The sequence below is a fragment of the Penaeus monodon genome, chromosome 17 (genome assembly GCF_015228065.2).
Source record: "Penaeus monodon isolate SGIC_2016 chromosome 17, NSTDA_Pmon_1, whole genome shotgun sequence".
Lineage (NCBI taxonomy): Eukaryota > Metazoa > Arthropoda > Malacostraca > Decapoda > Penaeidae > Penaeus > Penaeus monodon.
The window spans coordinates 43717843-43732842 of NC_051402.1; the positions used below are offsets into that span (position 1 = coordinate 43717843).

Here is a 15000-nt window from a genome sequence, read left to right on the forward strand (position 1 = left end):
CAGCTGTACAACCACATAGAGACTGGGTAAAAGTGAATAAATAATAAATAAATAAATAAATATAAATAACCAAATAAGAAATCAATAAAAGGATTTTCTCCACTTCAACAAAACTGAAAATGACTGGGCAGTGTGTGGCTGATGAAACACCATGAATACCATGGTATATGTATTTGTTATCTAGATTTTATAATAAGAAATACCCAATGGGGACGAAAACAAAGTTTGTGCTCGCAATACGAAAAAATACACTTTGCCTCGAATGTTCCTCTTACACAAGCATTCATTTAAAGCTCCGGGAGTTTACATTAACACACACTCGCTCTGTCTCTCTCTCTTTTTTTTTTTGTTAAGTAGAAAGCTACTAAAAAGAAAAAAAGAAAATACATACATAATTAGAAGAAATCATTCTTTCCAACATCAACAGAAATACACACAATCACAATGTGAAGGACCTAGGTACCCCTTGTGTATGGCTGAAGGAACAGTATACCCGACAGCATGGCGGTCTTGTGGTTTTGAAAGAGTCATCGTATAATTAAAAGAAAAGAACAAATTGTATATACAGACACATACAGTAACAAGGTTTGATAGCAACAATGAAAATCCATGTAAAAATCCTCACCTTCGCCAGTTATACAACAACAACAACAATAATAATAATAATAATAATAATAATAATAATAATAATTAATAATAATAATTAATAATAATAATTAATAATAATAATTAATAATAATAATTAATAATAATAATTAATAATAATAATTAATAATAATAATACAAAAAATGAGAATAGGAAAAACGGCTCTTTGTTCATACACACAAGTTGACCCGCCAATGATACCCGAGAGCCATAGGGGTGTGTTTTGTGTTATCTGAAGCTACTGCTGCTTTCTACAAGAGGAGAAGGAAAGAAAGAAAAATAAAAAAACTGGCTGAACACAAACATTTCCGGTGAAGTGGTGAACATGGGGGGTGGGGGGGGGGGAGTGTGACAAGAAGAGGGGAGAGGATCTGAGGAGAACGTAAAAGATGTTGTATAACTGTTCTTTAGAAAAAATAAATGGGAAAGCAGAGATATGGGATGGAAGAAACAACTTTAATATAAAAAGAAAGAAAGAAAAAAAAAAAAGGGAACATATTCTAGATTTCTATTCAAATCACATTTCAGACTGTTCTGCCTGCATTATCTGGTGGAACAACTATACATATGGCCAACAATCCCGATGTTGTGATATGATAAATTATGCACATGAGATGAAGTTCTTAAATGGAACTCAAAATTACTAGAAAACATGTAAAAAAAAAAAAAAAAAAAAAAAAAAAGAGGGGAGAAATTATATATATATTAAAAATATATATAGTAAAAACACACAATAATAATAATAATGATAATAGCATCCAAAATGAAAGAACTATCAAGCCAAAAATCAATAAGGAAAAAGTCAAGTGACAATAACTACATTACATCTACATTTTCATAAATAATGTATGAGAAACTGAATGTAATCATAATCATCCAAGCATGTTGCGAGACCACACACACGGTCCACTACACAATTTCCAGTTTTTCCTCTTTCCCATTTTTGTACCATGGTATTTATGCCAAGACACCTGTGCACTCACAGGCTTTGGGCATCCCTGATCGCAGCAGAGCATAATGCAACACAAACATTCTCTTAATCTTCTACTGATATTTAAGCTAGAAGTCCAACCTCGTGTCCTTGTGTGTGTACGTGTGTGTGTGTACGCCACTAACAGTATCACAATCTTTGGGAGTACATGATGAAGGGTATGGGGGAGGGGATGAGGGGGGGGGAGTTCAATGGGGTGTTCTCCCTTTAAAGACACTTCCAGACATGGAGACACTTCTGAAGGAAGGAGGGGAGAGGGTGCCTTAAATTAAACACTGCTGCCTTGGCCTTCATTCAACATCTTCCTCGCTCACTTTGGGCCCTCCAGCTGCTTGTAGGATGCTCTGAAGGAGGAGAGAGAGGACTCTTGATTAGGGCATGAAGGAGCCAAAGGATGAAATGCGATCAACTGAGAATATAACAGCAGGGGGCTAAGAATAACATAGAAATGATTGGCATATAAGAATTAATTGTAGCTAAAGAATACAATTAATTAAAGAGAAATTAAGGGAGGAGCAGGAGAAAATAAAAAATAAGAAGAAAAATAAGAGGAAGAGGGAAAATAAGAGGAGGAGGAAAAAGAGGAGGAGGAGAAAAAAGAAGAGGAGGAGGAGGAGGACAAGAAGGGGGCAGAGGATCATCAGGAAATGGGTGAGGAGGAGGAAGGGGAGGAGGAGAAGAAGGAGGAGGAGGAGGAGGAGAAAAAAGAAAAGAAGCAGGAGGAGGAGGAGTAGGACAAGAAAAAGAAGATAGAGAAGAAGTACAAGAAGAAGAAGAAAAATGAGAATAATAATAAAATGGAGGAGGAGGAGGAGGAGGAGGAGGAGGAGGAGGAGGAGGAGGAGGAGGAAGAGGAGGAAGAGGAGGAAGAGGAGGAAAGGGAGGAGGAGAAGGAGAAAAAGGAGGACAAGAAGGAGGAAAGAGATTATGAGGAGGATGAGGAAGAGGGCGAAAAGAAGGGGAATAGGATCATGAGGAGGATGAGGAAGGGGAGGAGGACAAAGAGGAAGAGGAAGAAGAAAAGAGGAAAAGAAAGAGGAAAAGGAAGAAGAAAAGAGGAAAAAGGAGGAAAAGGAAGAAGAAAAGAGGAAAAAGGAGGAAGAGGAAGAAGAAAAGAGGAAAAGGAGAAGAGGAAGAAGAAAAGAGGAAAAGGAGAAGAGGAAAAAGAAGAGGAAAAGAAGAAGAAAAGAAGAAGAAAAGAAGAAGGAGAAGAAGAATGAGGGGAAGAGAGAAGGGGAGCATATTAGAGAAATGAAGTGAAAAGGGGAAAGGTAGAGAAAGAAACAGATAATCACAGAGGGAAAAATATATAAAAAAAGAGGGCAAAGTAAGAGTGTGTGTGAAAGGAAAAAGATAGAACAGACAAGGAGAAAGAGGGAAAAATAGAAAAAGAGGGTAAAGAAAGAGGGAGAGGAAGACGAAAATGAGAAAGGGGGAGAGAGAGAGAGAAAAAAAAGGGGGAAGTGAAGAGGCCATGACAATGAAAAGACAGAACAACAAAAAGGAGATACCAAAAACCGGCCCCTTGAACCCACCTCCCCAACTGCTGGCAGCTTCTGAAGGAGCATCTGGAAGACCTGAGGGGGGAGAGTCTGCTGTAGGACCTGCAGGAGCTGTTGAGGCTGCCCACACACTGCCACAGCCCTGCTCAGGTGCTCCACGCCCGCCTCCACCTCACCCTGTGCCAACAACTCTTCTCCAGCCTGTGGGAGGGAGAATGACAGTGCTGTTTATTAACAAGTACTCAAAGTTTTATGGTGCTGATTAACCCTCTGACAGTGGGTGGGATTTCATGGTCATCCCCCTGTAAATGAAAGTGCTATTATGTACGCTGCTTTTCTTGTTAGGAATGACATGTTTGATTGTAAGAATGCTCAAAATCTTACCTCCTCAGAGGTAAGACAAATGCAGCTTGAATAATAGGTAATGATGGAAGTTGCCTAACACAGTTAAAAGGATTAAAATATGTCTTGTCATGATGACATGATATCATATTACTTAGCCTAGAAGTTCATCACTGGTGCTGAGGACACTTTATTAAGGTCTATGAACCCTATATTGCCCAAGATGATGAATTCATCATACAAGTTTCCACTGGCTTTCAAAGGAAGAGTAAATTTAGTACCCTGCATTAGCTATGACACATTTGTCTGGTAGCCCTCTCTCAGATCAGGCCTACTGGAAGCTGATTGGTCAGCTGTTGGCCACAAAACAAGAAAAAGGTTTTGGAATTTCTCTCCTAATTTCCACACTGCCTTATGACAATGATAAAAAGATGTGTTTTTGATATTTTAATAATGAAACTATTGAATTACAAAGGTTAGAGACCAATATGATGAATTCATCATGTAACTGCAAAACTGCTTAGATTGCAGTAACTGCATGGAAAACTGATTTGACATGGGCTAGGTCCATAATAGTATAAAAGCCAAAACAACATTTTGTGTGACCATTACTCAGGCCAAGTTTTTACTCTTTCTCAATAAAATTTTCAGTAAAGACAAAACTTTAGAATTTCTAATGGCCTTCGTTTTGAGCAGGACATTTTAACCCGTTATCGCCGGTTCACATGTAGACACGTCATAGAAAATGGGTTTCTCGGCAGGAAGCTTGTATGTGCGGTGACGCGCCAGAGCGAGTGGAGCGGGACGTTCGGCTTCACGCAGCGGACTCCCGCGCCCACTGTCTGGCCGTTGCCAGATATCACTGGATTTTAATTACTCTCAGTGAATTCTTATGACCGGGAATAACGGGTTAAGAACTCTAAGTATTTCAGAATTTAATGACAACTTTGAAAGTTACAATGCATATAAAACATGGGTGAACTCTCCAAATTCCATATTTAATGAAATATACAGTGTGAAGCAGTTAATGATTGGCTAGAGGATATACCACTCTACAAGACTGGTCAGAGAGCCAGAGGCAAATTTGTAACTGTGCCCTAACACAAAAGACCCAATTTATCAAGAGATTTTATACATTAGATTAATCTACAAATGTTAAGTACTGCAAGATTAAATTTGCCAGACCTATTCTATATCACCAGAAAGCAGAAATTAAGGAGCTATCAGTAATACAAGAAACAGTACAAAACACCAAATCTCAAACCATGAAGAGATTATCAGCCACTTACCTGGACCTGTGCGAGGAAGAACTTCTGCACAGCCTCCTGATCCTTGAGGTTTGGCCAGTTGACTGACTTGCCACCTGCTGCGCTGCTCTTGGCTGTCTTACGACCTGGTGGAGAAAAGAGAGGGGTCAATGGAGTCAAAACATGTGGGGCACATTACAGGCACTATGAATGCCAGTAACTCCTTTGACAATTTTACTGAAAGAAGTGATAGCACAATTTCTAATATCTTGCTAGAGAGAGAGTATGGGACAAATTTAATCCTGATAATCAAAAAAAAAAATCTGTTTATATATCCCCCAGCCTACTTTCATTATACAGAATAAATCCACATATACGCAACTAAACCATCTTCCTTTTTTCAGTATCCTCTTCTCACATGCTTGTTATTAGTCTACTCACGATCAAAAGTCGGGTCAAAGCATTGTTTTTTCTAAATATGGAACAGTGTATTAATAATCAATCAGTGAAAACTTTTTTTTTTCACCATTCTCTGAGAGGGACAATTTTATATGGGAAATAGTATAGGCCTGAGACTGATACAGTGTTTCAAAGCTAAGGTTCTGTATCTGCTGGCATCACTTAATGGCTTGTATAAGGGTATATATACATTCTGTCTACAGTTTATGATTGTTCCCCCACCCCCCCCACCAACACACACAGATGGCTCCACAAGTGTTCAGCCCCAAAGGAGTCAATTAGCAGCCAAAGATGATCTCACCTCATTTCCCTATTATTTGAATTTCATTTTTTGTTTTCCTAATGTACTAAATTCAATACCGCTATCATTATTATTGACATTATTAACATCTGTATGTGCCATAAAAGTTAATCTGGTACTAAAGTTTAATCCAGATCTCTAGCACGCATGCCCAATGGCACCGAGTTCGAACTTTAAATACACCTCTGGAGCAACATTAACTATTAAGCTCAAATTATAATCCTGCACATGCACAGGTTCTAGTTAATCCCACCAATCATGTCTTAATACGTAAATAATAATGTCATCGACTCCAAAGAAAAGATGGAGTTAAGTTACCATTAACTTTTATTCTTATTAATAACAAAGCAAGTTCTGACATTTCCCAGTCAAATATGTTTGTGAAAATTCATCATTATGTATTATAAATAGTCTGTAGGAGATGCAAACTGCAAATATAACCCTTAACAGTGAAAAGAAAAACAAAAAGAAAATCTTATTGAAAATTCCAGAGACCCCCCCACACACACATACACATTGTTTCCCAGTTGAGAAAACATTCCCATCTTATTCAGTATTTAAAAAAGCATTTAACTTCACAACTAGGTTTCAAATCCAAAGTACATACTTTCTGATTCTTTAAACTATAGTAAACTGCAAAACCACATGGAAATTTGCTATTATGATCCTTGTAGGCAACATCCAACTTGTTCCTCTTGACTTGTCAGAGAAAACTTAAAAATTAATTGATCTTACGAATGTTACATTTATTTGTCACCTTCAGTTAAATTGCCTATAAACTTCTTCAATTATTTTGAAGCCAGTTATATATCTTCTTTGTACTGACACAAAAAAGATATATACGATATATATATCATAATGCTACCTGTATCTTAGGGTTACAACTATTACCACAAATTATATGAATGCAATGCTAGAGCCATGATTTATGCAGTGATTGGAGTTTGCATCATCATGATTATGCAAGAATTTGAAAATTGAAATACAAGTAATAGATTTGCAAAATTCAACTGAACTGCAGATGTTTAATGGTTGATAAATAAGTTACAGGCATCTATGTATGTATGTATGTATGTATGTATGTATGTATGTATGTATGCACATGCACACGCACAAAAAAAAACACATGCATGCACGCACCATGCATGCACGTGCACACGCACATGCACTTTCTTACATGTATAAAATATATAAATATAAATATATATAAATATGAATATAAATAAATAAATATTTACACACACACACACACCACACACACACACACACACACACACACACACACACACACACACACACACGACATATATGTATATGTATATGTATATATACATATTTGTACATATGTATATGTAATATGTACATACACATATCACATATACACGAGGTTTTTTTACCACTGTGGGCATCTCCTAAATATTTATTTTGTCGATATTCAATATTCTAAGGTATCAGCTATGATAGCAAGCAGGGAGAGGAGACATTGGGGGTTAGGTAAGGTCTCAAGAATATGCAAGTTGGAATTAATTTCTGGGCCACATTAGGTACATACTTATCTACTGGCTTTTGCTTTTCTGTGAAATCTCATCAAGGCACCTTACAGAACATTGTGAATTAAGCAATTCCAGTCTTCTCTATCAACATTGCAAACAGTGGAGCTTGTATCAAATATTATTTGTAATACTACTGAGAGCAACACACTGAGATAGAGGGAAATGGACACTGCCAACTTATAGAGCATAAGTAACAAAGTGAAAACAGCACAATTACAGCTGCTCTTGCCTCACATTTACCATGAAATGACAAAAATATCTACTGTATATCACCGCTCATAGACTAGGTCCACAACACCCTCACACAGCCAGAGCTCTTAATGTCACTTTTTCTGTAAGTTGGCATGTGTTAAAAAAGGTGGGGTAGAGGGAGGACTCCCCTCCCTAACCAGGGAATAAATAGAAAAGGTTAGGTTTGGATTTTCTAAGTGCCTACATTTACATAAATATAGGCACAACTGACAATTTTTAGAGGAGTTCTGGTCTTGCTTGTGCAATGTGGAATTCTCACTCTACCTACGGCAGGAAAAAGCACACAACCAACATGCTGGAGCACCCGACACAAGTCTGTCCAACACACCATCCTGCCATGATTCTTTGTTTTCCTAGGTGAGGGTTGAGGGGTGGCAGCCCCCTTCGTTAGAGGGTATTTGTTACTGAGAGTCTCGGACCCTCCTGAGACAGTCCCAAAACTATGCTATCATGCAAACCAAAAAACCCAAACCTAACCTTTCCTACCTTATATTTATTCCCTAGATAGGGGTGCAAACCCCCTGTCCCCCTCCTTCATTAGCACTTTGTGCCAAGCTACAGAACAGTTTAAGAATTCCACACTGCACACACTTAACCGGAACTCCTGTAAAAATATTCAGTTAACATTACCGAGAGCAACACAGAGAGAAATAGTCACTGCCATTCTTATAGAGCATAAGAAAGAGAGGGTACTTGTTACTGAGAGCAATCCACCCTCCAGAGATGAAGTACCAAAACTATCATGCAGATCCAAAATCCTAACCTAACCTTTCCTGCTTTATGTCTATTACCTAGTAAATTATGAGGCCACTGCAGATGTACCTGTGTTGTTTATTACCCTATTTTCTATGCTTTATAAGATGGCAGTGTCCATTTCCCTCTATCTCTGTGCGTCGCTTTTGGTAACATTAACCAAATACAGTAATAAGCAGCACAGGTACAGCTGCAGCAACCTCCTATTTACTGCGCAATGACAAAAAATAACCGCTGCATGTTATTGCTAAGAGACTATGTCCACAACGCCGTCACATAGCCTAAGTTCTTAACATCGCGTTTTCTATAATTTGCCACAAACCGCTACTAAAGTGGGTAGAGAGGGCTTGCCTTCTGTCTAGGGAAGAAATAAAAGATATAAAAGGTTAGGTTTGGAAATTTGGATTCGCATGATAGCCTGGTTTTGGGACTCCATCTCTGGAGGAAGCGTCACTCTCTCTATCAAATACCGTAACATCAAGCAAGGTCATAGACACACACTTCTGCGTGAATTTTCCCCTAACTCGTGACCGCACACTTCGAAATCCTCTTTACCATCAAACCCAACAATCCTAACTCTCTCCGTCCTACCTCTGAAAACATTGAAAGAAAAATGAAAAACCTAAATACCCATTCATAAAACATTCCATTCGCTTTTTCATTCCTTCATTCACAACTCCCTAGGCTACAACTCCCCCGTTAACATGACCCGCGACGCCCCAGGCTACAACTCCCCCGTTAACATGACTCTCAGCTCCCCAGGCTACAACTCCCCCGTTAACATGACCCGCGACTCCCCAGGCTACAACTCCCCCGTTAACATGACCCGCGACTCCCCAGGCTACAACTCCCCCGTTAACATGACTCGGCGGGGCTACGAGTCAGCGCCGGGGAGACGCCTTGGCTACGGAAAACTCCTCTCGTCCTTACGCCTCTCCCTGAGCTTTTTCTTGAACTCGGGGTCGCTCCTCCTCCTCTGGTCGAAGTAGATGCAGTACCCGAGGAACAGTGCCCCGGCGACGCCCGCGCAGATGCCCAGTGTGCCCTTGGAGATCATGGTCATGCTCACGACGACGCCCTCGCACCACGGATTCCCTCTCGTCCCCTGGTTTTCCCCCCACACGCACGCACGCACTTCAGGGTTCCTTCGGCGGGGGTTGCGCTGGCCCTTGACGCTGGAGGAGGAGGGGTAGGAAGGTCGGCGTCGAGGACTTGCTTCTGCAGCCGATGCCAGGCCACGGGGGACTATAGGCGCCGGAAACCACGTGGGCGGAGCGGCGCGCGATAGGGGGCGCTAGGAGGGGATCCGATCCTCTTGATGTCTGCGAAGGGATTAGATTTTTTTTTTTAAGAATTGTGTGTGGTTTATTGTGTTTTTATGTGTATGGAGTTTCGGGTGGATATATATATATATATATATATATATATATATATATATATATATATATATATATACATATATATATATTTATATATATAATTTTTTTTTTCATGCTAGTTGAGGGATATTTGTGACATCCGTGGGGAGTATGCGTTTTGAAAGCATTTCGGTTGCTTTAATTTTTATTTCAGATGTAGACAACATTTTAGAGTATTTTATTTTTTTTCTGTTTTGATCTTAAGTTTGTTCGTCTTTTTTTCGCTGATTTGAGACGCAGGTTTGTAGATGGCGCTAGAAAGGGATCCGATCCTCTTTCAAATTTATTTTGATATATTTTTATTACTTTTTGTTCTTTGGGGTTAATCAAGCGGGTTTTATCTTATTCATAGATTAATCATATGCATTTATCCAGCGTATTTTTCATAATCTGGCGTAAAGATCTATCCCAACTCATCCTCGCCACAACACATAAGAATTTACGTAAATATATACAAAAGAGCATCACTTCCTTCCCCGGAATCCTATTTGAAGGTTTTATATGGTATTGGATTCCTCTCTCGAGCGAAATCCAATCCTCTTGTCTTCCCTTTAGATTTCTCGTCTGCAAAGGAGGTGAAGTTGGCGCAAAGTTTCGAAAGATTTGGATTATTTCTTCGATATTAGCGATTTTGGGTTTATTTTTTGGATATAAGGTGGTATCGAGGCGTTTCTCCGCGTGAGTTTTTATAAATTTCATATGTTATAAATGCTACAATTGTTATGTAATAGTAATTTTTGTAAATATTTTTTTTTGTTCCATTTTTTTGTCATCATGATTTCTAGATATTACACCTTTACTTAGCAATATTTCCTTCGCATATTTTTCTTATCTTCATTATTGTTATTGTTATAATAACCAATGTTGTCATTATTTATTATATATATTTTTTCATTACCGTTGTTTTTGTTCTTGCTGGTTTGTTATCGTTATTGTTACTCTTATTCCATCATCTTTTTTCTGTTTCATCTCTCTCTCTCTCTCTCTCTCTCTCTCTCTCTCTCTCTCTCTCTCTCTCTCTCTCTCTCTCTCTCTCTCTCCTCTCTCTCCCTCTCTCCCTCTCTCCCTCTCTCCCTCTCTCCCTCTCTCCCTCTCTCCCTCTCTCCCTCTCCCCCTCTCCCCCACTCCCCCACTCCCCCTCTCCCCCTCTCACACACACACACACAATCCTCACTATTAAATTATTATTTTTTCCATTCTCTTTTCCTGCAGCAAAAAAAAAGGGAGAAGAGAGATGGCCTCAGCCGCAGGGATAGGCCTATTTGAGGGCGAGGTGGAGCATAGGCCTATAAAACCGACCCCCCTGATTCTGCACTGTGACCTCCAGCGACCTGACTTCACGGACTATCTGGGCAGCGGTTTCAAGATCAGAGGTCAGGAGAAGGTTTATGAGGATGAGGATGAGCACTGGGAAGGAGTAGAATTGATAATGGTTATGATGGTAATAATGATAGTGATGGTAATGATGGTGATATTGTTACTACTCCTACGACTGCTATTACTACTATTAATGCTAATACTACTATTATCATTACTATTATTATTACTACTATTGCCCCTACTATTATTACTATTATGATGACATTGACGATGATGATATAATGATAATAATTATTAATGCCATTATTATTATCGTCATAATTATCACTATTATTATCATCATAATCATTATTGTCATTATGATTATCATAATTGTTGTTATTATTATTATTGTGATTATTATTATTATTATTATTATTATTATCACCATTATTATTATTATTATTATTATCATCATCACCATTATCATTACTATCATTATCATTAATATTATCATCATCACATTGTCATCATAATCATCATCATCATGAACATCGTCGTCGTCGTCATCACCATCAATATAATTATCTTTATCATTATTAACATCATCATCATTCCCATTATCATCATTAAAATCCCTTGTCATCCTTGATATTGCAAATATCATTATCATTCTTCCATAATTGGCATCAACTTTACAGATAATGATAACAGTAATATATAAAAGGTATGAATGAGAATGAATATCTCCACAATACAAGAGAATTATTCGACCGGTTTCGATTATATCTTCGAATATAATCGAAACCGGTCAAATAAATCTCTTGTACTGTGGAGATATTCATTCTCATTCATACCTTTTTTAGACGTTTGTCAACGTTCTTAACAGTAACAGTTACACACACAAAAATAAATAAATAAATAAATAAATAAATAAATAAATAAACAAAATAATAAATAAATAAATAAATAACAATAAATATAACGATATTACCAACCCTGACAACATCCACAGTGAGCAAATGCACGCCTAGAGACAGCGTTATCCTGCCAACCTGCGGTGTGGCTGTCCTCCTTATCTACTTGTCCAGGATTTCCACCACATCCGCATCCGCATCCGCAACCACATCCGCATCCGCATCCACTTCTCCAGGCGTGGAAGGAGCGGTCATGAAAGAAACGCTGGGTGAAGTTATCGAAAGGTATTGTGATTGTAGTGGTGGTTTTGTTGTTATTGTTATTATTGCTGTTATTATTGTTGTTGTTATCTTTATCAATAACAGCAGCAACACTATTATCCTCAACATCATTCTTAACGTCCACTTAACCCACTCTCCTAACCCACTTCCATTTAACGCACCCACTTAACCCACTCACCTAACCTACGGACTTAACCCATCCACTTGATTCACCCATCTATCCTACCCACTTAACCACCTAACCCACTTAACCCGCCCACCTAACCTAACTCACTTAACCCACCCACCTAACCCACCCACTTAACCCACCCACTTAACCCACCCTCTAACCTCCAGAATCAAAGCGTTCACCAGCCAGCACAAAGTGGGCATCCTGGTGCTCGTTGGGTCGGTGTTCGGAGAGGAGGAAGTGGGCGGAGTCATCGCGACGATCCAGAGGGAGCTTTTGCCACGCCCACCGCCCTTGCTGCCCGCCCACGGAGATGCACAAGCAGCCGCCCACATACAGACGCTGGCTAAGGTGAGGGAGGAGGCAGGGAGGAGGGAGGGAGGGGAGGGGGAGGGAGGAGGAGGGAGGGGAGGGAGGAGGGAGGAGGGGAGGAGGAAGGGAGAGGAGGAGGGGAGGAGAGGAGGAAGGGAGGGAAGGAGGGAGGGAGGGGAGGAGGAAGGGAGGAGGGCGAGCGGGAAGAGGGAGGGGATTAGGAGGGAAGGAGGGAGGGGAGTGATAGTGTGTGCTAGCTATGGTGACTGGTATGTATAGTGTGGTGGTGTTGGAGGGTGAGGGAGACGAGGGATGGTGATTGAGGATGAGGGAGAGGTGGGTGGGAGGAGGGATAGTGTCACAGTTATGGTGACTTGTAGTGATGGCATTGGAAGGTGAGGGACGGGAGAGTGTGGTGGTGGTGATGGTGTTGCAGAGAATGGGGGAGAGGAGAGTGTGATGATGGTGGTGTTGGCGGATGGGGGAGAAGAGAGTGATGGTAATAATTTTACAGTTATAGTGTGACGGTAATGGTGTCGAAGGCCTGGGAGAGGAAAGGGTAGTGATTGTAGGAATGTACTTATGGTGACTTTATGGTTATAATGTAATGGTGATTAGAGGGTGAGGAAGAAGATGTGATGATAGTGAGTCATTTTATGGTGATTGCGGTTCTTATGGTGTAATGATAGTGATAAAAACTGATCATGGGTGATATGCAATACTTATATGATAAAGTAACATATATTATCCATGATCTGATGATGAAATGATGGTGACGATGACTAAGATAATAACAGGCTAACCAATATGATGATAACCATATGATAGCGGCTACGCAATAGATAATGATAATGTTGAAACTGGCGATTAGCTTTGTCAGTGGTAGTAACCCCCCTTATGCAGTGCTGTTGGTGAAGGTAAGCGAAGGTGTATATATATGGTACCGGTGAAGCCATATATATTATCTATATGTATGTCGATGGATATATATGGATTGATGAGGAGGGAAAGGATGGTGATGTGTAGTATAAGTGTGGAAATGATAAGGTTTAAAGTATGGTGATAATTATTGTTATGATGATAATGACGTGTTAAAAATACATAGTGTGATTACGATAAGAATTTATGATAATGATAATAATGATAATGATAATGATTATAGTGATAATATTAATAATGAACGTAGTAGTTGTAGTAGTAGATAATAATGGTATTAATAATAACAATTTCAGTGATATCATCCGGTGTTCTCTCTCTCTCTCTCTGTCTCCTCTCTCTCTCTCTGTCTGTCTCCTCTCTCTCTCTCTGCCTGTCTCCTCTCTCTCTCTCTCTATCCTTCTCCTTCCCTTTCTCATTCTCCGTCTCCGTCTCCCCCCTCCCCCTCTTTCTTTTTCTCTTCCTCCCCCCTCTTTTCTTTCTCTCCACTCCCTCCTTCCCTCTCCCTCCTCCCCCCATCCCCCCCCTCTCTCTCTCTTTCTCTCTCTCTCTCTCTTTGTCTCTGTCTCTGTCTCTCTCTCTCTCTCTCTCTCTCTCTCTCTCTCTCTCTCTCTCTCTCTCTCTCTCTCTCTTCCCACAGGCCACGCAACCGGAGACGAGACGTGTGGTGCAGGAGCGCATGGAAGGAATCCTGAAGGAGGCCACGTCGCAGGATTTTGGGGTCATTTTAGCTCGGGCCATGGGGCTCAGCCAGCATCGTAAGTGTGGGGTATGTGGGGTGGGGTGGGGGGGGGGGGAGGGAGATTGTTTATTGGGTCGGGGGTAGAGGGGGAAGGTGTGTGTGTGTGTGTGTGTGTGTGTGTGTGTGTGTGTGTGTGTGTGTGTGTGTGTGTGTGTGTGTGTGTGTGTGTGTGTAGATATCCACACACACCTTTTTTTCAGAATACTTAACCCTCCTTTATTCTCTCAGCTCGAACCTTCGTTATTCGCCCTTCCCCATCCCCACCACATTTCACAAACAGATTTTGACTGCTTCCTCCTCCTCCTCCTTTACCTATTTTATCTATTCCTCTATTCACCTGTTTCATTTACCCCTTTTAATCGCCTATTTCATTCGCGCCTTCCGTCACTTGATTAAATCATCTTTATTCACTTACTTTATACCTGCCTATTTACTCACGTATTTCGTTTGCCCCTTTTACTCAATCACCTGTTTTATTTGCTCCTTTACTCGACTATTTTATTCCCCCCCCCTTCAGCTATCTGCTTTAGTCATTTTATTCAGTTATTTCATTCACCGATTTACTCACCTACTTTATCCACCTACTTATCTGCTTCATAAATCTCTTTACTAACCCTACTACTCACTTCTTTACTCTCCTACATTATTCACCTGGTTTACTCACTTCAACCATCCCTTTATTCACCTAATTCTTACAGCCTTCTATCCACCTACTTTACTCGCCTCCTGTTCCCCCCTTTCCCAGAAGCCTCAGTGCTGCTGGACACCTTCGGTTCGCTGGGCGCCGTTGCTGAAGCCTCCGCCGCCGAGATTCATCGGAGGACACCCCTGGACGCCGCCACCGCCGCCTCCGTAGCCGCCTTCTTCGCTAGGGACACG

General features: G+C 40.3%; 2 protein-coding genes across 2 annotated transcripts in view; one reads left to right on the forward strand and one right to left on the reverse strand.

Moving 5' to 3' along the window:
• LOC119583787 (mitochondrial import receptor subunit TOM20 homolog) overlaps positions 1–9311 on the reverse strand; it is a 9867-nt gene extending 556 nt beyond the window's left edge. The window contains exons 1-4 of the mRNA XM_037932474.1: positions 8977–9311; positions 4771–4874; positions 3173–3340; positions 1–1981 (exon numbers count right to left, since the gene is read on the reverse strand). The exon at positions 1–1981 is cut by the window's left edge and continues 556 nt beyond it. Of these exons, the coding sequence (XP_037788402.1) occupies positions 1928–1981; positions 3173–3340; positions 4771–4874; positions 8977–9109 (459 nt within the window). The 5' untranslated portion in view covers positions 9110–9311 and the 3' untranslated portion in view covers positions 1–1927. The remainder of the gene's footprint in view (positions 1982–3172; positions 3341–4770; positions 4875–8976) is intronic.
• Positions 9312–9719: 408 nt separating this feature from the next.
• Positions 9720–15000, forward strand: part of LOC119583788 — a 5605-nt gene continuing 324 nt past the window's right edge. Inside the window, exons 1-6 of the mRNA XM_037932475.1 lie at positions 9720–10142; positions 10677–10837; positions 11779–11965; positions 12299–12482; positions 14020–14137; positions 14867–15000. The exon at positions 14867–15000 is cut by the window's right edge and continues 324 nt beyond it. Coding sequence (XP_037788403.1) covers positions 9826–10142; positions 10677–10837; positions 11779–11965; positions 12299–12482; positions 14020–14137; positions 14867–15000 — 1101 coding nt within the window. The 5' untranslated portion in view covers positions 9720–9825. The remainder of the gene's footprint in view (positions 10143–10676; positions 10838–11778; positions 11966–12298; positions 12483–14019; positions 14138–14866) is intronic.